At 47.3% G+C, this 25,963-nt stretch overlaps 1 protein-coding gene across 11 annotated transcripts in view; it reads right to left on the bottom strand.

Moving 5' to 3' along the window:
• Positions 1-5,247: 5,247 nt before the first annotated feature.
• CELF6 (CUGBP Elav-like family member 6) overlaps positions 5,248-25,963 on the bottom strand; it is a 31,030-nt gene continuing 10,314 nt past the window's right edge. The window contains exons 3-13 of one of the 11 annotated variants that reach the window (XM_081049417.1): positions 23,030-23,078; positions 11,297-11,425; positions 11,109-11,188; positions 10,801-10,944; positions 10,547-10,679; positions 10,230-10,379; positions 10,021-10,083; positions 9,676-9,756; positions 9,445-9,588; positions 8,678-8,833; positions 5,248-7,827 (exon numbers count right to left, since the gene is read on the bottom strand). In XM_081049417.1, the coding sequence (XP_080905543.1) occupies positions 8,706-8,833; positions 9,445-9,588; positions 9,676-9,756; positions 10,021-10,083; positions 10,230-10,379; positions 10,547-10,679; positions 10,801-10,944; positions 11,109-11,188; positions 11,297-11,425; positions 23,030-23,078 (1,101 nt within the window). In that variant the 3' untranslated portion in view covers positions 5,248-7,827; positions 8,678-8,705. Of the gene's footprint in view, positions 7,828-8,677; positions 9,757-10,020; positions 10,122-10,229; positions 10,383-10,546; positions 10,680-10,800; positions 10,945-11,108; positions 11,189-11,296; positions 11,426-23,029; positions 23,079-25,963 lie in introns of those variants that run through there. The other 10 variants (XR_013993423.1, XM_081049414.1, XM_081049415.1 and 7 more) reach the window with 10 other exon arrangements.

The raw sequence follows: 25,963 nt of genomic DNA, 5'->3' as shown, positions 1-25,963 counted from the left end.
TTTTTGGCAGCTAAAACAGAGGTATGCGACCTAGGCCTGGTCAAGTAGCCCCCAGAAATGTTGTTTCTGGAGTAAATGATTCAGAGAAATAGAACCACAGATAATTCATCCTGGTGACCGTGGCCACAGTAGGTCAGCTTGATACCATGCTGGAGGGCTGTAGTGGTGTGGGCGCTGGTTGTAGTCACATCCAGTGTCCAGTGATGGTGAGAGTGTCAGTATTGTCGCTGGGCTGGTTCTGGCACCTGATTTTGGCTTTTGCTCTGTTGGATTGGCCTCCCATTGTTCCTGCTTATTTTCCAAGCTTGTGTCTCCTGCTTGGCAATCCTGTGATCCACCCAGTACCCTTTCAACAGACACTTTTCTGTTTAAATCTGTCTGCTTGACACCCTGACTGCAAATGACCAGGACTCCCCAGTCTACATATCCATCTCTTACCTCTGGAGTTTCAAGTTGCCTTGAATAAGTTGCCTTTTAGAAAACTCAACTTGTATGACTGACAGACAAACTTATCTTCATCTCAACCTGCATCTCCTTCATGTTTCTAGCTTAGTAAATAGCACCTATGACATGGTCAGTCTGAACCCTGAGAGGGAAGCATCTTAGACTTGTCTTACCCTCACTTAAACTGAACTGATTTCCCCTTTTAAACATCTTAAATTTTGCCCCTTAATACATCTTAAGTAAGACCGTCCTTTATATTTCTATGTCCTCAACAGAACCATGTGCTAGCCTCCTGACTAAACCTCCTGTCCCAGTATCTACTCCTCTGATGTGTTCTCTACTTAGCTGCCCAAGGGAATCTTTCTAAAACCCAAATCTGATCACCTCACTCCTCTATGGAAATCCTTCCTACTCCCCCAGGGTAAAACATACCCTTTCTTAGGATCTGCCTCCTACTTGACTTTTACCACTCCCTCACCTGCATCCTGGACTCCATCTAAGCCAAATTACTCATTCTTCCAGACCATGAAGGACATGTTTCCACTCCGTAAGTACTTGGTGGGGCTGACAGTCACAGTGCAACTTCAGCCCCCTCCCCTCTTCCACCTCAAAGAGAGGGATACATGACCCATCAGACCAGACAGGAGACTCCCTCACCCTGACCATAGTGATTAATTTAGATATGGGTTTGTGACCTAAGTAGAACCAATCATAATATTCCCCTCAAAGCTCTCTTGCTTTTGAGGCCATGGTGCTAGGAGCATACATGATTGAAGCTGCTGGCACGTAGTTCTCTTTGCCACATGGAAAAATTGTGTCTATGGCAGGAAAGACAACGGCACCAAGGCCCAAAGCAAAGCAGAGCTCTGAGAGATGGAGCAGGAGAGACATGGTTTTTCATTTGAGCCCTGAATCCCGCCCTACCTGAAGTCAGTAATACCACCACACAGTTCCCTTCTTGCTGGCTTCTGTGGCTTCCTATTACTTTTAATTAAACCAGTCCTAATACAGAAATGGAATGGAGTGTGAAAAACAACAGACTCTAGAATGTGGAGTTGGCAGGACTAAAGTGAAATGGAGGCAGTGGAGATCTGATGATCCTTGACTGAGAAGTTGAAAAACCCTGTTATGTGGTATCAAATCAGCTGGTTAAGTGGTCTTCTATTTCATCTTGAGATTTGGGTCATATATCCATCATAGATGGAGAATTCAGGGACACACTGGGTAGTTGTCTAAATGTTGGAGTATGCTGGCCTCTTCTCAAGATTTTCAATAAGGTCGTGCAGTTCAGCTTTCTTCCATGCTAGCAGAACCAGAGCCATATTCAGCTTTGTGTAGAGTTGCCTTTTCTGCCTGTGGCCAGAAAGCTAGACTGCCAAGGGTCAGATAACCATGCGTCTTATAGATTATGAAAGCCAGATCCTTTTCCCCTAGCTACAGTGAGTGAGAACAAAGGCATTCAGGTAGGAAATCCAACAGGAGATACTGGAGCTGAGAGCCTGGGAACTTCCAGAGAAAAAGCCTAATCCTCCATGTTACGCCTGAATGCTCCTTTTGTTTCTTCCCAGATTAAATAATCTTTATTTCACTTAGCATCCAGATGGCGCTGAGGGTTCTGGTGCATGGAGACCTTGGCTATGAACCCTGTGGGAGAATGAGATGTGTTGGTCACAAACCTCAGGCACCTTATTGGACTCCCTGGGCACCTCCTCCTTTCTCTGTCTTGGTTGGCACCCCACCTACGCCGAGTAGCCCTCCATTTCCACACCTGTGGTAGAAATACCACCTGGCAAGCCATGGGATCTGACTTCCCAAGCAGACACCCAGAGGGCAATGATGCAGTTCAGAAGTGGAGTTAGCACTTTGTGGCGTGCACCTTGGCCAGCAAAGAACAAGAAACAAGGGGAACCGCTAGATAAATTCCCTCTCAGTTCTCTTCTTGGTGAGCTGCTCAAAGGTGCGGTTTCTACTTGCAAACACCATGAACTTAGCAAACCACCTGTCAGGAGACCTTCTCTGTCCTCCCGGCTCCTGTGAAACAGTGGCCAATGCAGTAATGCGTCATCTTACATCTTCCCTCGCCTCCCATCTCTTCTCCCCTCTCACTGTGCTGGACTCCCATTTCCCAAAAAAGTGTGAGCACTTTAATCCTTGCCTTAGAGTCTGCTTGGGTTAGACACAGAACCACAGTCAATGCCCCCATCCCAGCATTGGTCCCAACAGTAACAAGAAGGTCCTGAGGACACAACTGATGTTTCTTCTTCAAATGCAAAGAATCTAGCCCAGTCTGCCAGCTTCCTGTAATGGGCCCAGTGCCAAAGCACCGGCTCGGGACATTTCTGGCCTACTCTATAGAAGATGAAGCCCATTTCACAGGCTCTCTTTATGGTTCCCTGCATTTTCTCCTGGGCATCTAAGACTTTTCTTGGGAAGTCAGACCCACGCTTGCACCCTGCTCTGCCTTCTGGGTCTCTGTGCTCTTTGGCAACTATAGGGCAAGAGGCCAGAGCCTGCAAGTTCAAAGTCTCCTCTACAGATGGCCAGTCAAAGTCTCCTCTACATCCTGGCCCAGGATGCTGGAGGGTGGAGGACATTGTAATAGCGATGTCAGAATCCAGGGCTGGGGAGAACAAGAGTGGCGCTTGGTACAGACGTGGTCACCTCTTTGCAGACTGAACATGGCTCAGATTGCAAGGGCAGCCTGCATTGGCTCTGAGCTCCTTGAGTCTGGGAGGTTTCTTTCTTTGTTGGCTCTTCCAAAGAACACAGGGCTGTGTAATATAGTTGTGCAAATGTATTGGCTGTGAGGGGAGGACCAGGGGTCAAACGTAGCCTCTGAGTCCCTTCTGGGTTTGTTCTTGTCACGATGCAGGCAGGTGCAGTCAGGAAAGCAGATGCCCAAGGATTACAACCAAAGCTGGAAAGGATCAAGAGAAGTTATGGGACCCCCACATCCTTAGCACCCTCTTTTGAGGGTATTGCATGCATGTTCTGTTCCACTGGGACACACGCGAGTCTCTAGGTCTGGTCAGAGCGCACAGTAGATCCAGAGTGGCTTCCAAGGTCAGAGCTCATAAGTCCCATCTCAGACCTAAGGTCACTACATCTAAGACACCCAGAGAGAGATATCCCAGTGGCCCTGCTGAAGGCTAAAGACTCTGCCCACAGTCCTCAAGTTGTACAAGTTCTCAAAAGGCCCCCAAATTGGGGGTTCATGGACAAACTCCTTCAGGAGTGCTTTGGTGATGTGTCCGCAGTGGAACCATGTACCAGAGCGGAGGGTGAGGAGGGAAGCAAGCTGCACGTTCACGAGAATGAGTGCTCGTGTGGTTGCCTTCGCCCGTCCTAAGCTTCTCCTTGGGGCTGAGGCCTAGGAGCAACTGACTCTCAGGGACTTTGACTATCTGCTCAGGGAGCAGGAGCCAGCCAAGTGTTGGGTAGGTAATCTCTCTCTGGGTGCACTGAGCAGACTAAGGTTGACTTACCGCCATACATAGGCCATTATGGAAGCCATGAAGCGGAGGGGGAGGGAAATGGGCAAAGTGTGACCTGTTGCTAGAGATGGAAACCACAAGGGCCAGACCCAGACTCAAACACAAGGACCCGGCAAGATTCTTGATGATGGTTACGAGCTCACAGAGAGTCCAGGAGCCAAATCAACTAGTTGGAAAGGCATTGTATGACCAGAGGACTTGCACACATGGCAAACAGAGATCTGGGCATATGTAATCTGTAAGGCAATCTTTAGGCCCAACATTCTGTCCAAAGGAAAGAGCAATGCTTCAATTCCAGAAGGGTCATCCTCTCAGGGATGTTCATAAAAGAGAATGGATAAAGGATATATTTCCCAGTGGAAAGGAGCAAAAGCAATCAGTTTTGTTGACCAAGAAACTTATTCTACTGTCTAGAAGGATATGCTTATAAGCTATAGATTAGTGGCCGATGTTTTCCCTTCTCCCCTATTCCAAATGGAAGGTGTGTTTTTTTCTAAAAAATAGCTATCTTCAGATAATGCAAGAAAGCATTTAAAAAGTATGTGTTAATTCTACAAAATCTTACAGATTATTGTTAAAATAACTGGAAAATAATACGTGTAGTATATTGTGTTAAAAACAAAAGCAAACTATGCAAAAAAAGTGGTTATCCCATTTTCCTTCACTATTTCTTATTAGTTATGTAGGTATAGCTAAATTTATCTTTTAGCCATAGATTGTAAAATCACAACAAATTATATCCAGACCTGATTAAGAACTGCACATCACAAAGGGACTTTGGACTAAAGCAACTGGGCATGATTCTGTTTTGTCTTCCACTGGGAAGTGGGTATGTTTTTTGCTAGGATTATTGCACCATTAGGGAGGCACACTTTTGAGATTGCATGAGTATGTTTGTCAAGAAAAGTAAAAGTGAATGCTGAGCAATAAAAGGGTGGAATATAATAGATGCGTATTGCTTATCTGCCCATCATCCCTTCCTTTGGAGACCCATTTCTCCCCTCCACACAGTCCTGGGGAAGTGGCCTACTCTTCCACCCTGGAGGTAGTCACATGTCCACTCTGGTCAAAGTCTTCCCTAGGACTTTAGAAGTAGAGCTACTGACGCCAACATAAAGAAGGAAACAGAGCCAAGAGATGGAGACATCATCATTTGAACCCTTAGATCCAGTCATGCCTGAAGGCAGACACATCCTTTGATTTGCCAGTTACGTAAGCCAATCAATTTCCTATTGGCTTAAACACATTTGAGTTAGGTTTCTGACACTTGCAGCTGAAAAGGTTGAGACTAACACAAGCACACACAACAGACACACAAACACCATGTTGTTCAAACTCATTAGACATTATACAAGTCTTTCCTGATCTTATAGGAGTCAGCAAACTTGTTGTCTAAAGGATCAGATTAAAAACGTTAGGCTTAAAAAAAAAAAAATAAAAAAAAAATAATAAAAAAAAAAATAAAAACGTTAGGCTTTGTGGGCCACATATTGTCTCGGTCTCATATTCCCTTTTGTGTTATTTTTACGATCCTACACAAATGTAACAACCGTTCTTAGTTTGTAGCCCACACAAAAACAGACTGCAGGCCAGATGTGCCCACAGCCCATAGCTTGCTGACTCCTGGTCTTGACCTTGCCAACCCCTGCAGCATTGGCATGATCTGCCCGTCCCTAACCACGAAGCAAAATACTTCTAAATGCCATTTTGGTTCAAGTGTTTTAACATGACTTAATGAGTTAAGGCTCAGGGAATGGGAAAAGGGTCTTGGTACCCATTATCTTCCACATCAGAGGCACTGAATAAATGGTAACCATGATTATTTCTTGGCAATAAAGATGATGTATCAAAATGATGCCACTGTTCCAGGTCAACCTCAAAGACCCCTCCCTCCTTTCATTTCCTTCAGGAAACCTTTTCTGATCTCCAGTCAAGTCTGAATTACCGATATGAATTAGGACTCTCATTCTTGTTATCACAGACCCTGTGTGGTCCTCCATTGTAACGACATGACTGGTGTGTCTTTCCTCCTGACTTTGGGTACTTAGCACATGCCTGAGCCCCAGCTCCTAGCACAGCGCTGAGCACCTTGGACCGAAGGGCCACTATCCCTCCATCTGAATATCTGATTGAATGTGCAGGTGCTATATAGCTCCATCCTTGTCCAGGGTGGTTAGTCTATGTGTCAGCACTGTGCTGATGTGCAGATGCCCTAGACATTGGTTCCTTTCTCAGGGGGAAATTATTAGTTGATATACACCGCACCTTACCTGGTAATGTTATTATCGGATTTTTCATCCCATTCCCTCCAAAAATGAGTCAAAGACAGAGGAACAGGTGGAAACAAGTTTTCTTAGAAACTGTCATGAAGGAGGAACCCTCCGACCCCACCCCCACATCCTTACTGTCTTATGTGCGATCAGATGTGAGGCCTCCAGCCTCAGTAACACCTGGGGATCAGAGTGCCCACCACACAGCTGGGACCCCGGACTAGTTTGATCCATGTCTATGGGGTGGAGAAGAAATTATCCTCTGGGGAAAAATATGTGCAAGGCCCTGCAGGCCCAGAAAAGGCTGACCAAGGCAAGGTGAGTCATGGTGTTCTAAGCTGAAATCTTTTGCCCATCTCACAGAAGCAGGCAGAAAGCACCACCATTGATCAGCTTTATATGGCACCCACTGTATACAACAGACAGACAAAGACAGACAGACAGAGCACACACCACTTCTAAGCTGAACACTGCTCACCATCTAGAAGCACCTTGGATAAGCACATGTGAGACACTCTTGCATAGGAAAGATGTACTTTTTAAAGGAATGAAGAAGTATTTTGGCAAAACATCTACTTCCCTCCCAGGTCCTGTGTAAAGAGGGACCTCTAAATTCTGAAGCTTCTACATATTGAAAATTATCCCCTTCTCAATGGCAGTATATACAGTAGCAAACCTTCCAAGTCTGTTGTCACAGCCCTCTACATATATCCTGAATCTACTTTACAGGTGGGCAAACTTAGACTTTGAGTCAGAAGGTGGCCTGGAGCGAGGGGATACTGGGGCTGGCTCAAGGTGAGGGGGACACAGGAGGTGTCTCGGCTCAGCCAAAGGCAGGGCCTCTGTCTACCTGGAAGGGGAAGGGAAAAGCTAGGGTGGCCCCCACTCCCTCTTTCTTCCTGCCTGGGGAAGCAGTGGTTCCCACTCCTGCTGGCTAGGTGGCCTGTGTGGGCGGCCAGAGCTCCTCCCGAGGCCTCTTCAGGAGTTTGGGGATTGTGGGTTCACTGCTTCCGTAACGCTCGTGTTACCTGCGTCTGAGCCTATAACTCAGTCCTTCATTATCTTCAAAAGGTGGGTGGGGAGATGGTTTAAGAGAGAATGAGACACAGAACAATCTTCCCACAGCCCCCTTCTGCCTAGGCTGGGACTTTTAAAGGTCTCCTTCACCCTGTCTCCTAGGGATAGTTAAAGGCAGCTTTTATGAGACTCTATACTGTCTTTTGTGAGTTTTTTTTGTTTTTTTCTTTGTTTTAATTTATATAGATATAGATATATATATTCTTAAAAAAGCAATAGTCCTTTGGTCCCTAAACTCTAAGGAATGATATGATTTTGAAAGAAGTAAATCTGGGCTTCCCTTGCGGAGAAGCCCTTGGCACCCCCAAGGGCCCCTGCTGGTTCCCCTAGACAGTCAGTCCTCAGCCAGCCCCAGCTGCCTGGCCAGACTGAGCTCTAGCCACAGGCACAGCACAACCCACATGATGAAAACAATCCTCAAAGTGGCCTGAGCCCCAGGCGTCGGTCTTGGGTCCAATCCACCTCTGGCTGCGGCTGCTCCTTCAAGAAGGGCTGCTCAAGCGCTTCTGTGTTTTCCTTTCCTTCTTCTCACTCTTAGGTATCTGTTGTTGGTATGAATTGGTAAGGGGAGGAGGGAGGCAAAAATAACTCTAAAGGGCAAGACAAGAACAGCAGTTTGCCCCATCAATGATGGCTTGGGTGAGTGGCTGGGCTTCTCTTCCAGAAGAGCAGAGCTATGGTAGGGCCAAGGCAGCAGCCTGATTCACTGAAGCCAGACTCTGGGTCCTTGGCAGATGACTTCAGCCCAGCACCCACCCCAGAGGGCTCCCGGGGTTAGCTCAAGTGAGGCAGGGCCATGAGGACCATCTGAGACAGCAAGTCTCTAAACGTCGCAGGCAGCTGGCCCTGCCAGAAACCTAACATCCTGGCATCTCCTTCCCCTTCACCCACCAGGCCCGCAGGTGCTGCCTCCTCAGCATGCGTGCTTGTCTCCCCCTCTCCGTGCTCATTGACACTACCCAGCCCTTCCACGTGTCCTTTCTTCACCTAGCTCCTCATGGTTCTCCACCATCCTCAGGACAAAGTCCAAATTCGTGGCCTTTAAGACCCTTCACAAGCTGGCCTAAACCTACTTTTCTAGTCTCATTCTCCATCCCTCTGCCCTCCTTCAGCAGGAGTTCTCTATTCCCACGGCCCGCTGCGGCTATCCCGGGAGCAGAACTAACTGTTAAATGTCACTCCCAGATGATGGGGAAAAGAATGTTGCCTAATTTATCTCGGTCCTTGGATGGAAGGAAAAACATCTCCAACTAAGAGTTCCTCCTAAACTCCTGTCTCTTCTCTCCCAGACTTTTTCAGAGATGGGTGCCCCAATGTCCCGAAAAGAACATCAAAGGGGAGAGGGCCTCCATCACTCGGGCCCCATCTGCCTGGGGTCCACCAAGGACTCACCTTTCTGTGGCTGGTCAGTGAGAGCAGATCAGTAAGGCCGGTTGGCATCCTTGGGCCTCTTTAGTTGGACCTTGAGCCTCTTCATGCCAATTTGAAAGCCATTCATAGCCTGAATAGCTGTCTGGGCACTGGTTGGATTGTCAAAGCTAACAAACCCTGAGGGGTGGGCAGAGGTTAGCTGGGAACTGTGCTTAGCAGGGCCTCCTTTCTCTCTGACCAGCCCCCTTTTCTCCCTGCCCCCTCAGGCCAGTTCCATCAAACATACATCCTTCCTCCTTCCATTGTTTGCATGTGCACACACACATACGGACACATGCTCATACTTACACGGACAAATGGCCTGAGTTTCCTAAAAGGGTGATTCTTGGAAGGACAGAAAGCAATTCTGAGTTTGTGTATTGGTCAGGGAGTTCCCCTGTCTTTCAGTAGCATGGGTTGATTCTCTCCCTCCACAGCTCCCATTCTGGTCGTCTGAACTGCAGTTGGAGTTGGAGGGGCTCTCTGGTCCCAGATCCATACTCCTCCTGCCCTGGCTAGACTCTAAAGCCTGACGTGGGTAAACATCTTCCAGACACCTGACCTTCCCAGATGACCCTGAACTAGACTTCTTGCTGGTCTGGGCTGAGCCTCGTCACTTGTCTGTGACACCGCTTTATGCCATATACTCAGCCTCTGGGAATCAATGACTTGTGGAGGGACAATCTTAGGGTCTGTAGGGCATCTCAAAGTTGGCAGTGGGAAAAGTCCAGGGCTGGGGTGCAGCTCACCAAAACACTTGCTCTGGTTGGTGGCTCGATCCACAAAGACTTTGGCAGAGACAACGGCTCCAAAGGGCAGGAATGTCTGTATGAGTTCTGCATCACCAAACTCCTGAGGCAGGTGATAGATGAAGAGGTTACAGCCTTCGGGGCCTGCAGGAACAGTAGCAGGCTGGTTCAGGGGGAGGGACCCTGAGTGCAGCCCCACCAGGCTCTGATCTCCAGCCCCCTGTCCCTCACCTTCTCTTTGCTGCTGGGGCAGGGCTGAAGGCTGCTGGGGAAAAGCTGTGCTCACTGGGGCATAGGCCGACGGATAGGCTGCTGGAGACAGAGGTGGGAGTGGGCAGTAAATCCCAGGATCCATCTCCCAAGTAGGGTCCCATCTGCCTGGCCACCTTTGACCAATTCGGTCCAGTTCATGGTAACCCTCACCCCTAGAGAGGTCGTTCTGGGGCCAGGGGTAGAGGGATGAGAGGGTCAACTCCTCAGAAGAGAGCCTAACCCCCTGCCCCCCGCCCCCAGGTTTCCTAGTCTTTTCTGGGGCCCTCCCACCCTCGCCCCAGGCCAAGCAGCGCCCAGTGAAACCTGCGTAGTGGTGCGTCCCAGAGTAGGCCTGCTGCAGGGGGTCAGCCACGCCGGGGCTCTGGGCTGGGGAGACAGGGGCGTGAGGCCGTGGAGAGGGCGGGCTGGCGGGCAGGGTGGAGTGAGAGGCGGCAGGACACCAGGAGAAGTCCCGAACCCAACACCCCGCTCCCCCTCCCATCTCGGGGGGATTGGGGCGCAGCGGGGCCCACCTGGGTAAGGGGAGAGCCCGCTATTGTAGAGAGTGTCGGAGCCCGGCTGCGCGTTGGTTTGGGAAGTCAGAGGGCCGAAGCCATTGACCCCGATGGGCGCCGGGAGGCCGGGAAGCGTGCCAGGGCCGCCGCCCGGAGGGGAGCTGGCTGCTGCTGGCGGAGGAGGTGGCGGGGTCAGGGCGCGGCCCGGCTCCAGGCCCGTCCCGGCTCCAGGCCCCTCCCGGCTCCACGCCCCTCCCGGCTCCAGGCCCCTCCCGGCACCAGGCCCCTCCCGGCTCCACGCCCCTCCCGGCCGCGCCCGGCCCTGCGCGCAGTACCTGCCGCGGGCAGCAGCGGCGCCGCCACAAGGCTGAAGGCCGCCACGTGCTGCATTTGGGCCGCCACTGCGGCCACCGGGCCTAGGCCCGGGCCCTGCGCCGCCGCCAGCAGGGCCGCCTGGTGCTGCAGGATCTTTGAGAGGGAAGAAGGGCGGGTGTGGAGGGCCCGGCGGCGGGGAGCTGCTCTGGGTCCCGACCGCGTGCCTGCCCCACCCCCCGCCTGCCCGTCGCGCCTGCGGAGGCCCGGCACCTACCGCGGTGGTGTAGGCTCCGCAGGCCCCGAGCGGTAGTGGCGCCGGGTGGAAGGCACCCAACTGGCCCGCCATCTGCTGCATCCGCCTCAGCGCGCGCTCCCGGTCGGTGTCCGCCAGCTTGACCACGAGGCTGGATGAGGCGCCCTGGGTAGGGCAGGGGAAGCCACAGTGACCGGTCCAGACCCCAGCCCTAGCCCTGGCTGAGCGCCTTGCCCATCAGGCCCTTTCCTGGGGCACCGATCAGACGTGCGGAGGAGGAGCCGTCCCCACCCCACTGGCCTCGCCCTCGGCCCCGCGCCCGCCCTCACCGCCATGGTCCGGCTGCCGTGCAGACTCTGGATGGCCGCCTGAGCTTCCCCCTGACTCCCAAACTTCACAAAGGCACAGCCTGGGGCAGGATAGAGGGATTGGGTGGCTCAGGCCACAGGGGCCAAAGGGTCATGTAGCCCAGAGTGAGGCAGGGTCACCAGGAGATCCCAGGGTCAGCTCAAGTCACCTTTACTGGCGCCATCCGGGCTCCGTAAGACAGTGCACTCCTCGATGTGGCCAAAGGGCTGGAACAGACGTCTGACGTCCTCCTCACCCTGCTGCTTCCCCAGCATCCCCACAAACAGCTTTCGGTCCTCTGGGGACAAATCCAGGAGTGACCTGGGGAACCTAAGTCCTCTTGGACTCCCGAGAGTAGCTGGAGGAACTTAAGAAGGTAGCGCACGGCGCTCTAGCTTTGGGAAGAGACTTAGGGAGTGAGGAGGTCCTGGGGCTACAAGGTTGGGTTTCTTCCAGGGCAGGACCACCTACAGACACATCTGGAGAAAAGGAACTCAACCCAGATTTCCGTCAGGAAAACCCAGATCCTGGAAAATTCCAGAAAGACTCACTGCTGTCTTTGTGGAAAGTGATTCAGTTATTATCGTGGTTGGGTAGAGCCCGATATACATCTTTTATATGCCTGACCTTTCTGTTCTTTGAGTTTGGGAAAGGCTATTTTGGACCATATGAGCCCTATTAAGATCGGGGGTCCTCAGAGAAGGCCTTTGCATTCGGACTGGGTCTGGAGAAGAGAAGTACACCCTTGCTGCTCAGCCTGATGGCAGTGGCTAGAATCAATGCCCCTTCCTGCCCAAATCAAGTAGTATTCTAGGTCAAAAAGCAGCACCGGAAGCAGTTGTCTCAGCATACTGCCTCATCCCTAGACACTGAGCTCTGGGATGATTACTGCCCACCCCTTGCACCAAACTCAACCTGGGTGCCCCCATCCCCCAAAGACTGAAAGAGGGCAGGAAGCTTGGGTTCCTGAGACGCCAGCATTAGCATTTTTCCCACTACACTTGCTGAATCCCTGACCCCTTTCCTTACCTCCCACCTCCACCACTTGCTTCCCTCATTGAGCTGCCAGGGCCCTCACTGAGCTCTGCTGCCTCCTTTCTGACTTCCTCTGCCCTGGTCCCGCTCCAGGTGTTCACGCTGGTGTTCATGGGAGAACAAGTTCTGCCTCTAGACCTGGAAGGCCACCTGAGAACATGTCTGATCCCTCAGTGTGTCCACCCTTCCTCTGGGAATGGCAGAGATTCCAGGAAAGGGGCTGCAAGCTGGGCCTGTGTCCTTTGGAGAAAGGCGGAGAGCTGGGGCTGGAGACCATGGCTTAGGTGCACATGCAGCAAGTCAGGCCGCAGGGTCACTGTCCAAGAGCCTGGGGAAGAGGGGCCCAGCCCACAGGGCCTGCTGCCAAAGTCCTGCTCCTTTCTGTACCAAGGGAAGTCTCTGCATTCGGTGTGGGGCTTTATCTGGGTGATACAAGTTGAGAGAGAAGTGGGTGGGAATCTGGCTTCAGGCTTCACCTTTGAGATCCTGGAGCCCAAGAAAACCCACCCCAAACTCCTTTACATTCTTTATAAGCTTGGCTAGGCCTATGGGGTTTCTTGGATCCTGAATGCAATGGAGCAAGGCTGGTAAGGGTCATAGACTGAAGCCTAGGTGACAGTGAAAAGGAAGAACAGACTGTCTGAAGTTAGCAGTGGAGGGAATCTCCAACAAAGCTATGTGTGTGTGTCCATATTGCACCTGGAAGGTTCAGTGTAGGCTGCCCTGGGTACACTAAGGTGTCTGTCTGTCAATGCTGTGTCTGTGTGTGTGTGTGGGGGGGGGGTGCGGGGCTGCGGCTTATATGGGACGGGCATAGTGTGTTTCAGCAGAATCTGTCCAGAGGATTACTGCCCAGTGATCCTGAGGGGAAAAGGATGGGTAACGTACTTGTGGCCAGAATTCTAGAGGAGATGTCGACCTTCTGTGGTGAGAACATAATCAGTGGGTGTGCTTCATTTCTTGGAGGGTTAGCCATAGAATAGTGCCCTTGGAACAGATCACTGGTTTCCCAACCTTTTAAAAAGGCTATTTAACCCATTGTTCTGACAAAAATATTAGGATGAAGCTGAAAATACAAGAGAAAAGCAGAACTTCTCTGACTGAAGTCAGTGAAGGAAGTGTGGGGTGTGTGTGTGCTGGAATGCCTCTTGCTTCATCTACCCCTTAGATGGGGCTCCAAGGAAAGTCTTTCAAAAACCTAAAAGATAGGGAATAGAGTTCCAGAATATGTATGAAGAGGGATCTGAGATCATCCTGTTCAGGAACCTGAGAAGATAGGAAAGGTTTTTCATGAATCTCTTGACTAGTATGATGTTGGCGGCTTTGCCTTGACATTGGAGGACAGACCTCATTTGGTCAGGGAATAAAACCCCAGAAGACTGTGTCATTATTCTGAGCTATGACACTAAAGTATGCCCATTGGCTGCAGAAGGCCCAGAAGGGGCTGGAGAAGATCCCAGGGCCTCCAGAGTTCCAAGGCTTAAAAGGTGTTTCATTATGCCCTAATTTATAGTGCAGCTGTGTCATTGGGTAGGGTCTGCAAGATGCTGATGGTACCTAGATTAAGATGTCATGCTACATGACCAGCATCCTAGGTAGGAAGAGAGATGTCCAAGTTGAGATAGAGCCTGTAGGATGCGAAAAAGGGTTGTGTGGATGGTGGTCTGATCCTTCATCTGCTCTTTCTCTTGTTACTCTTTTGTGCTGATGCTTGTCAGTTCAAGGTCATGTCACAGACCATGAAATTCTGTGATCCTTCTTTTGCAGTGAGAGTCTCCCAAGTTATGAATTTCCATTTCCAAGATAAGGCATGGACTCTATGGTTCTGGGCTACAGGGCTGTACAGAATTTGAAATTGAAATGAGGCCAGGGTGTAGGCTGGGCTCTGTGCTGCCCATTTCCCAGGTATCACCTTGAATACTAGTATCCTCTTTGCCATTGTACATGGACCTTAATGGTGTTTGACAAGAGGATGACCTGGGTCACAGTGACCTTAAGCCTCAGGTGATCCCAAAGTGGTGGGATACACTTAAGAGACCTGGTAAAAGAGAAGTACAGGCTAGACCCCTAAGAATAGTCCTCAAATCCACAGCCCTGACTATTTGGAGGGCTGATCAATGTCATCAGGGAGAGATGATGATGAGATTTAGTTCAGATAATTCAATTTCCTATAGGTTAAACTCTACCAGTTTGGTAAAAAAGAAAAGTCTGTAAGAGGTAGGTCAGAAATGTCTAAATAAAAGCATCCCATGGGTGGTGAGTGGGTCCCTAGAAATATGAGACTATCAAAAAGGGAAGTTCAACCTTGCTGAAGTGGGAGGAATTGGAAGATAACATCAGTGTGGCATTAAGACATAGTAGGAAAGACACACAGTTGAATGGTATAACTGCATTTTTCTGTTGGCAACCAATGTAGACTCCTTGCTCTTCTACCAAATGCTCTTTTGAACCCAAACCAAGTTGTTTGGGCCCCAGAGGCTCATATCTATGAAGCTGCCTTGTGCAGCTGGTCATACAGCTCAGGGATTCTAACGCAGCAAATGATGGGGTTGAGAGCCCAGCGTCAGAGTCAGTCTGCTTCATCTTCCCCAGGAATGGCACCAAGATGCTATTCAAGAAAGGAGTCTCTGCCTCAAGTTGACCCTGAGGAATTCTTAAGGTAATCAAGTTTCTGGCTTCTAGGTCCCTCACACTCACTCACCTCAATGTTGATGGGAAGTCATGGTTATAGGAATAATGTAGAGGCAAGGTTTCAGCATTGGGGTACCAACCAGCAAACACATCCTCAAAATACTGTGCCACCTCTCCTCCAAATACCAACCCAGCAGGTCCTGCTGGTGGCAGAACATCTCCACTGATGTTCTTAGTGATGACTGAAGCATAGGATCCAAGGAAGACTGGAAACTTGAATGAAGCTAATATCCAGGGCAAACAGAGTCTCCTGGCCAGATATGATGAACTTCAAGAAGAGCTTTAATATCGCACACACACACACACACACACACACACACACACACACACACACCCTTTTAGAATTAATAAACATATTCAGTGAAGTTGCAGAATACAAAATCAACAAACAAAAGTCAGTTGTGTTTCTATACACTATCAGTGAACAATCTGAAAAGGAAATTAAGAAAATAATTTTACTTAGAAAAGCATCAAAGTAAAATAAAATATTTAGGAACAAACTTAACCAAAGAGGCAAAAGGAAACTACAAAACATTGCTGTAAGAAATTAAAGAAGACACAAATAAATGGAAGACACCCCGTGTTCATGGATTGAAAGATTTGATATCATTAGGTGTCAATATCACCCCAAACAATCTATAGATTTAATGCAATCCTTATGAAAATCCCAATGGCATATCTTGAAGCAAAATAAAAAAAACAGTCTAAAATTCCCATGGTATCTCAAGAGACCCTGAATAGCCAAAACAATCTTGAAAAAGAACAAAATTGGAGGTCTCACACTTCCTAACTTTAAAACTTAGTACAAAGCTACAGGAATTAGTGTGGTACTGGCATAACGGCAGACATACAGATCAGTGGCATAGACTAGAGAACCCCAAATAAGCCCTCATACATATGATCAAATGACTTTTGACAAGAGAACCAGTCTTTTCAAGAAACAGTGCTGAGAAAACTGGATATCTACATGCAAAAAAAAAAAAAAAAAGATGAAGTTGGGCCCATACCTTAAATCATATACAAAAATTAACTAAAAATGGGTCAAAGACCTAAACATAAGTGCTAAAACTGTAAAACTCTTAGACATAAAATGGGGGAAAAGCTTCATGACCTTGCATTTGGCCCATGATTTCTTGAATATGACACCAAAAGTATAGACAACAAAAGTAAACATTGATAAATTGGACTACATCAAAATTAAAAACTCTGTGCATCAAAGGACACAATCAGAGTGAAAAGACAACCTACAGAACGGGAGGAAATAATTGCAAATCACATATCCGATAAGGAGTTTGTATGCAGAACATACGTATAAAGTGCTCCTGCAATTCAATGACGACAATAAACCAAATAAGCTGACTTAAAAATAAGCAAAAGACTTGAATAGACATTTCTCCAAAGAAGATATACAAAGGGCCAACACACATAGGAAAAGATGCTCAACAAGACTGCAAATTAAGAAAGTGCAAATCCAAACCACAGAGAGGTAGTCCCTCACACCCATCAGGATGATTGTTATCCAAAAACAACACAAAACAAAAAAACAAACAAACAAAATCCAGAAAGTAACTAATGTTGTTGGCAAGGATGTAGAGAAATTGGAACCCTTGTACACTGTTGGTAGGAATGTAAAATGGTACAGCCACGGTGGAAAACAGTATGGTGATTACTCAAAAAATTAAAAATACAATTATCACGTGACCCTGCAGTACCAGTTCTGAGTGTATATCCAAAGGAATTGAAATCAACGTCTCGAAGAGATACTTGTGCATTCAGGTTCACAGTAGTGTTATCCATAACAGTCAAAGGGTGGAAGCAACCCAAATGTCTATCAATCAATCAATGGATAAACAAATGTGATCTATACAATGAAATATTATTCAGCCTTTAAAAGGAAGGACATTCTGACATATGCTACAACATGGATGAACCTTGAGGACCTTATGTTAAGTGAAATAAGCCAGACACAAAGACAAATACTGCATGATTTCCCTTATACAAGGCATCCAGAGACACAGAAAGTAGAATGGTGGTTACCCGGGGCTGGAGGGACAGGTAAGTGGGGAATTACTGTTTAATGGGTACAGAGTTTGAATTTCGTAAGATGAAAAAGTTGTGGAGATTGGTTGCACAACAATGTGAATGTACTGAACACTACTGAACTATACTCTTAAAAACGGTAAAGATGCTAAAGTTTGTTATGTCTATTTTACCACAATATAGAAAAAATAAAAAGAGCTTTAAGGATAGTTGAAAAAATAGGAAATTAGACCAAGAAAGAACTGTATCTTTATCCTGATCCAGGAAAGCCAGGAGATGAGTAAGAAAGGGAAACCAAGCCTGGGCTTCCATGTTCCCTTAAGAGAGAAGAATTTCAGCCTCCCGAGATGCCTCTTCTGTTTGCAAGCTGTACACCTGTACCTGAAGGGCTTGTGAGCGGTTCAGCCATGTCCACAGCCTAAACGATCAGCTTTGGGTGACCTGCTCTGAGTCATACTGAAGGGAAGCAGCTCTCTTTACCTTCATAGGTAGAATGCATTTCAGGCAGTGAAACATTAACCTGAGTAAAATCGTAAGCAGTACTGTTGAAACACATCCAGTCAGTTGGAAGAATACTGTTTAGAATTAAATGAGTATTTGATTGAAGATAGGTATGAGTGTCAACTGACCAATAGAATCGTTGTTACTAAGATCCATATTTGATTTTGGACACAGGATATGTCCCACTTTTATGAAATTCTGAAAATTCTAGCTCAAAATTTAACTTCAACTCAAAGCTTAGTTGTTAAACGCTGAATAAAATAGAATCCTAGAAAAATTTTGGAAAAGATGGCTTACCTAGTCAGATACTAACATATGTTTATTACTCAAAACTCAGGCTAATATTTAATCAAACCCTTGCAAATTCAGGCAGTACTTAAACAATTACAGGATGGGGGTAAGAGGGTTTCTATGAAAACAGATAATTGGATTTTAGAATGGAGTTAAATGAATCTTCAAGATTAAAAAAGAGATTCCTCACCTCAGAAAATGTTTTCAATTTTAGAGTTAAAAAGTAAGGGAAAAAGAGTTCATGGATTGATTACTTAACCAATTTCTGTACCTTGGTCATTTTAGATACATAAATATTTGCCGAGTAAAAAAATACAGCAAATTTGGGGAATGGAGCAAGCAGAGCAATCACCATTGTGATTTATGAATTTATTGATTTTATGTTATGAAATTTGAAAGAGAGGAAAGAATACAGGAGTTCAATGATTTTGAAGGTTTTGCCTTAGGACTAAAAAGTGCTTTTCCGATAAGATTGATACTTACAGTTTAACTTATTTTTAGTGCTTCCACAGTAGAGATAATGTAAGCTAGGAAATATCAACCACAGTTTCCGTGCTGAAGAGCAAATAAAATAGACCTATTTAGTTACCATAATGTGAGGGATTTGGGGATCTCTAGCTCTGGCCTCATATAATTTGTGGTTAACATTTTCAAATGCACGAACCTTAAATATTTGTCCAGGCAAACATTTTAGTGTTCACATTCAAATAAATCTAAATGCTGAAGGAAAAGTTTTTGGCACTATGTATGTTTAAAGTATGAGGTGTGATAAAAAAAAAAAACAACGGTGAATGTTTAAATTAAAAGTAAAACTTATTACATCAAAAGACACATTGCCATTAAACCCCGTCCAAATACTCCCTCTCGCTTGGAACACACTCATCCCTTGGTTCTTGCCACTTTCTGAAACAGTTCTGGAAGTCCTCTTCCGTGGGCGTCTTTAGTTGTGCTGTTGTGGCTGCCTTGATGTCATTTTGACTTTGGGAAAGAGCCAGAAGTCGCATGGTGCCAGATCGGGAATAAGGTGGATGAGGACACGCTGTATTACTGTTTTTATTTCACAGAAATTGCCGTTTCGGAAGTGATGTGTGACATGGAGCCTTTCCGTTGTAATCAGCAAATACAGTGAATGCTGCTGGCAATGGCCATCCAACAGAAAGGCAGTGTTCTTCAATACGGATAACAGATAGTGGAGTTTCAAACCTTAGTAACAGTGTGTGACAAGTTTCAATTTATTTGGTACAGTCAGTCAGGTGTGAGGTACGATTGAGAGAAGGTGTGTTTTCTTTTTATTTTAGTTTTATGTTTTTTAACTTTTATTTATTTTAAGTGTGTTTTTCCAGGACCCACGAGCTCCAAGTCAAGTGGTTGTTTCAATGTGGTTGTGAAGGGGGCAGCTCACAGTGGCCCATGCGGGGATCGAACCGGCAACGTTGTTGTTAAGAGGACCGCACTCTAACCAACTGAGCTAACCGGCCGTTCTGAGGTGTGTTTTTTAAGTGTGATGTAAATCATCCTCCATCATAACAATGCTCCGTGTCACACTTTGCTTCGGTATATGGCAATTTCTGTCAAATAAAAACATTACGGTGTGTCCTCATCTACCTTTTTCACTGGATCTGGCACCGTGTGACTTCTGGCTCTTCCCCAAAGTCAAAATGATTCAGGACATGGAGGCAGCCATGACAGCGCCATTAAAGACACTCATGGAAGAGGACTTCCAGAAGTGGCAAGAACGATGGGATAAGTGTGTTCGAAGTGAGCGGGAGTATTTGGAGGGGGTTTAATGGCAATGTGTCTTTTACTGTAATACATTTTATAATTTAAACATTCACCATATTGTTTGATCACACCTCATATATAGTGCCTTTAATATAATAGGAGATAATTTTATTTTGGAAAATTAGGTGCATGTTTTTCCTTAAGAATACACTGCTCAATGCCCCTAGATATAAAATATAGGCACGGAGTATGGAATGTATGAACAGTACAAATTTAGCTGCAGAATTTATGGGAACTGGCTGGGATACATTCAAAGGCTGCTATAATATAGTCCGTGAGGACGTCGATGCCCGTCTGAGACTCTGAGTCTGGAAAAGCTGCAGGGCATGGCCATGGAAGAAGAGGAGCCTCGCATCTCCTCTTAGGCAGGCCCTGTTGTGTTGCTACTGTTATTGCACTGTAAGCATTGAATGTGCGTGTTACCCATGACTTCTAAAAGTAACACAATATACAATGTGTTCAAAATATAGGTTATTTCAACCACAAATCTCATGTCTATTGATTAAAAATAAGAGGGATACTACCCCGTTGCACTAGCATCAAAATTCAAGAGACAGAATGGAAAGTAACTATTTTTGTCTAAAAGCTCATGTGTGCACAATGGAAAATTCTGTATGGCAGATGAAAAAATGGAAGTCTTTGGGCCAAAGAAGCAAATCTGATGGGTTTGGTTAGACTCTCATATGCTGCTCTACTTAAAAAAATTAATTAGTTGCCAACATTTAATATAATTAAAATGTAAATTCTTTATTAAATCATGATAATCTGTCTCATCCATTTAGGCTTACTTACCTGACTCCTATAGAATTTGAGTAGGTTATCCCTATTTTATGGGAAGAAAAATCTAATAATCCCTTCCAAAAGAAAATGGCAGACTTTTGGAAGATTATGTTTGCCTTGATAATCTTTGGATTATGTCTACATTGATACTAATATTCTTATCAGATATAGAAATCATTGTTAATCAACTATCATAAACTAAGGGATTTAATTTCATGACTAAAACACATGCAGGCTCACAGGCTTAAATATATCAGGACAGGTATGACCATTAATTCTGAATGTTTACAGAATGTCTGGGATCACAGAGATAAGATTTGAATGGGACAAGATGTCCCACATTGGTGTCAGATGCTATATTTCAAAAGCAAAATCCAACTCCATTTTAAAAGTTAAGTTTCTAAAACATTAATTTGTGTTAAAATTCAGCAGAGAGCTGAACTCACTTTGGGAGAGATGACAACATGTAAGAAAAGGAAAACATTTTGGTTAGTAACAAGATTATGTAACACAGATCAGTTGGTAGTAAAATACTTATAAATTATACAGGCCCAACTGTTCTCCAAGAAGACTTAATACATGTATGCCTCCTCTCTCCCAAATATGTGGCAGGGAACATCTGGTGAGGCTGAGCGGGAGCAGGGCGGAATTGAGAGATCTTGCCATCCAAAGCTGCAAGAAGGATTATCCATGGATGCATTTGGAGTATATGCTCCTTAAGAGCCATCTGTGGTGTATATGCTCCTTAAGAAATATCTGTGTAACACATCACTACTAAAATTATGAATTCTACTGCCAGGCAGACCTCTTTTCAGCTAGATTTGCTTTTCTTGCTCTCTTGAGCTGCTCGAATATAAACAGGTAATGAGATGAGATGCCACGTGCACAGAATTTGCCATTGATGTGACACCTGAAACACTTGTACAAAAAGAAAGAGAAAAATAATAAAACTTAGGCTGATGCCATTGGTTGGGGCCCAGACGACCAGGACATAGGCACGAGGCCAAGCAGAACCACTGTCAGCATGGAAGCTTCCTTTGTGCAGCTGCCCCAGCCCGGATAAGATGTTGGACTCCAAACGGCAGGCGTGCCCCCAGCACTGTGGACTTAGTGCCTAAACCCGACTCCAAGTTGCTTGATGTTCTTCCCAGCTCTGTACGTGTATTCTCTCTGCCTGAAACACTTTCTCCTCCCCACTCTTTTTGTTCTGTTTCACTACATTTCGCTCGTCCTAGAGATCTCCAATACTTCTACCTCTGGGAGCCCCCCTGACCTCCCAGACTAAGCTGGCTGCCCCTTGCTTGTGCCCCGACAGTACCCCCAGGACTCGGAAAGCGCTGATCGTACTGAATTGTAGCCCCTTGTTGACTTGTCTGCACCCTGTCACAGCGCAGAGCTCCGCGAGGCCAGCGGCCAGGTCTGCCTTGCTCACATCTGCATTCCTAATGTGGGGTAAGTTGTTGGTTGCATGGTTGAATAAACGGCATCCCAACCTGTCTGTTTCTTAGCTCACTCAGGTACTCTCAGCAGGACTCTCAGCTGTGGGACGGCTAGGGTTTGTGGGCGGGGCATAGAAGATGGCCAACAATGGCCTTGATGCCTAACAGTGCCCCAAGGAGCAGAAATTCTTGGGACAGGTGACCCAGAGGTTTGGTATGCAGCCTGGAACTTCTTACAAATTGAAACAATGAGACGGGAAAGGAGAATGTGTGTGTGGAGGGGGGGATGAAGCTTGGAAATACCTCTTCGAGGCAAAGTAGGGTGGTGACATCTTGACCAGATATTAAGAATCAGAGATCAGAGGTCAGAGAATCTAGAAGGATGAAAGTATGATTTTTTTGGAGGAAAGAACTCCACAATGGAACCAGGAAGCTACCAGAAGCCCTCGTACTGAGCATGATGTCTGAGAGGGTGTGCAGAGTTAGTAGGGTTAATAAATGTCTGTCAATTGGGTTCCGTTGTCTCCATGACATTGGGCAGCTTCTTTCACCTAACAAAATGATGGCTGATCTTGAGTAAGGTAGGGAGAATCTTATCCAAGGGAGAGAGTCAGCAGACATCAGGGAGGGTGACAAGCAATATAAGACCCAAAAGTGAGAAAGACACCAAAAACTGATCCCAGGACTAGCACTGCTTTTCCAGCATGGAAGCAGCCAGAATGCAGCTGGTTGTCTGAAAGCGCAAGCTCTCAACCCCTCCTGTTCTTAAGAATCATTGGTCTTTGTGCACCAGCAATGCAGCTAAAAAACTTTCAAAGTAGTTCTACTGTCTTCAGCCTAGAACTACTACCAGTTCCATGGTCTGTAGGCCTTAATATGGCCTACAAAGTTTGTCGTACCAGCCTCATCTTTGACCATGAGTAGCCAGGCAACTGCAATGAGGGAATGAGTGGCCTCACCCTCAAGAGGACTGGGTTCTCTGTAATCAGAAGGATCTGGAAAAGTAGAGTAACTCTAGCCTTGTTCTTCAAACAAAGAAGAACCTAGAAAAACAGTAATGAACTCTCTTGAGGGGCAAGGTAGCAAGAGTTCCCTTCTTCTATCTGCAGCATCGGCTTAAGCTCTTCCTGCCTCTTCTGGGTCTAGGGACGCTGGATCCCATCCCTTCTTAGTTTGAGCTGGGATGGCTTAGCTGTTTCTGGTGCTGAGCAACTCTGGACATCATTTGTCCCCCTGACCCAGGGAGTCTCTAGTAATAAACCATGGGTAGGACTGATTCCAGGAGTGGGCCCATCATCCCCTACACAGGTGACACGCTGAGGTCCATCAGGCAGGGAAGTTACCTCCTCGGCCCTCACTGGCAGCCGGCTTCACTTGAATTGGACGATTCATCTGAAAGACATCAGACCAACACTCCCAGTCAGCATGACTGCCTGGCCATAGGGACCCCCAGCTTCTCCACCCCCGGACTCTGCAGGATCTAAGCCCTGGCCCCTCTGAACTCTGTACTTTACCCCGTTCACACTGGGATTGCAGATTTTCTCCAGGATTCCTGCCTTAAATCCAGGAATTTAGAAGGTGCTGAAAGTGAAGGGTTGAGTGATAGGAAGCTCATTGTCAAGAGCAGGACGGACTGTGGAAGCTAAGGAGATTCTCTTGCCTTGGGCTCCAGGCAGGGACCACATGAGGCCTGTGCCTCTGGCTCCTAGACTCCCTTAAAGGCTTTGGGTGAGAGGAATTGGGTGGGAGTGTAAACGTGATATTGAAAATTTGTGTTTTGTGCCTCAAATTGAGAATATAATTCTATGTGTCATTTAGATTAAACCATCTGAGAATCAGACTTAGCACTGTCTATCCCCGACTCTGCCATTTAATGGTTGTATGACTTCCAATAAGCCAATGTCTCTCAGATTCAATTTGTTAAATGGGGAAAATCTTCCCCAAGCTTCTGTGTCTACCCCTCAGTCCCCTCCCTGGGCCCCACTTCCCCTGACAATGTTGGGGTTCTCCAGGGCGTCTTTCTCAGTCCTGCTCATTCTGCTCCTCCTATTCTTCCTGGATACTCTCACCCACACCCCACAGCACAGCTACTGTCCCCACAGGGATGACTCAGAGCTCTGCATCTCCAGCCCTCCCTCCCCGCTGAGCTTTAGACCCAAGTGCCCAGCTGCTTGCTGGACATCCCGACTAGAAAGGCCCCCTGGCACCTTCCACGTGACGCACCCAAACCAGAGTTCATCGTTTTGCCTGAACCTGATCCTCCCAGTCATCCAAGATATAAACCTGCAAAGCAGCTTGACTCCTCCCCATACCCTCCCCCACCAACCAATTTCACTTTTAATTCAAGGGTTCCCTGATCAGGAGTGGATAAGAATAACCTGGGAACCATATCAGACTCTCAGGCTGGGGGATTGAATTTGTAAAAGCTCTTAGGTGTTGTCAATATACACCCCACACGTTCCCATCCCCCAACCACCCTAAGAGAATTCATGATTGAATCCCCATCTCACCTTCCTCTCATGGGTGTTGTGGGGATCACATGAGATAATGGGGACGCAAAAGGTCTTTGTAAACTGCCAAGAGCTGGGTGCGTAGGATGTGAGAAATTATTGTTGGGGGGCAGACAGCTGAGTGCCCGGAGGAAAGAACAGCGGCCTTCCTGGTCATGGAGAAGGGGTACTGATGCCCATCTGGCCTGAGAGGGTGATGATCTGACCCCCTTTCCTCAGGAAATGCACTGCATCTGCACCAATCACGGGCCACTCCATCCTCTACCAGTGTGCTTGTTGCCAAGACAACAGGCAGCTTCCTGTTACCATAGCCACAAGTGCTACCCAGTAACCATGGTAACGCCCTGGCAGTCACAGTTGAGCAATTTCCTTTGGATCAAATTTGTGGGTGGGGGAGTGGGGAGGGTTTATGGGGGAAAAAAAAAGAAAGGAAGGAAGGAAAATAGACGAAGCCTGAATCTGTGCAATTTCCCTCCCACCCAAAGCTCAGGTTCTTAAACACTCTGACACGCCCACCTGCTGGTGGTGGAGCATCTGCAGTGTACCGGGCTGTGGGTGGGGGTCAAGACACCGATAGGACTCAGGCTGCAGTCTAGAGGGGATGACAGAGTGATCCAAGCAGATCAGGGCAAGCTGGACAGGTCTGGGATGGCCTGGATCAGGGACCAAGAGGACAGGACCCGTCCCTGGGCATGGCCACCTGTGACTGTGGAGCAGAGACCAAGAGACAGAGCCATGGAGAACAGAGACACAGGGAGAGATAAAGAGACACAGGAAGACAGAAATAATGAGAGACTATAAGAGACAGATCTAGAAAGGGACAAGGAAAGAGAAATACTGGTGGAGATGGGAAGGAAACGAGAAGATAACGGGTCAGGAAGGGGACGCAGGAAGGCAGGGAGGAGAGTGGAGGGGGAGAAGGGAAGAAGGGTAGAAGCCTGAGGTTGGGGGCAGTGAGGGTGAGCGAGACCATCATTATTTTATTAGTTCTTAAATAGATCCTGAGAATTTCTCTCTGGAGCCTAGAGTGATGAGCACATGTGACAGCAGTGGTTTCCATGGCAGCTGCCTCCTGGCTGGGTTTCTGGGAAGATGGAGCTCATCGGTGCCCTGGAGAATGCCCTTTTCCTCCACCCCCCACCACCACCCTTTGATGGAGAATGGGCATTAGGTGGTACGTACATGTTTCCCAGGGACCTGGCAGAGTCTAGACCTCAGAGGCTGGGCACCTCGGCTTCCCACCACTGGGGCATGCTGCCAGCCTTTCCTGAACTCTGTGAAGATGCTCAGTATGGGTCCTTCGGAGGAGATAGCGATGACCCTGGAGACCCTGTCCTCAAAGGCTCTCCGAGGGGAAGATAATGCCACCATTTCCTGAGAACCTAGGATGCGCCAGGACCTTCCTGGGGCACTTGACATACATTGTTTCTAAATTCCTTCCAACCTCTCTGCAAGGTAATACCATTGTCCCCATAGTACAGATGAGAAGGCTGAGGCTGAGGGAGGATAATGACTTGTCCAAGAATACATGGTGGGTAAGTGGTTGAGCTGGAATTTTCCCCCCAGTTCTGTCTGACATTGAAGTCCATGATTTTTGTGCTGCACTGCTCAACTCTATTCTTCAGACATGAACACAAGTAATGGGGTACAGAGTGAGCAGGGCCTTAGGAGAAGTGCACGGTAATGAGCTCAGGGAGAGGGCTGACTCCAGCTGGAGAGGCTATTCAGGGGATGCTTCATGGAGGAAGCAGATTTGACCTGGGGGGT

Source organism: Rhinolophus hipposideros, assembly GCF_964194185.1.
Source record: "Rhinolophus hipposideros genome assembly, chromosome: 5".
NCBI lineage: Eukaryota > Metazoa > Chordata > Mammalia > Chiroptera > Rhinolophidae > Rhinolophus > Rhinolophus hipposideros.
Note: the sequence above shows the minus strand (reverse complement) of the source record. Positions and strands in the feature narration are given on the sequence as shown.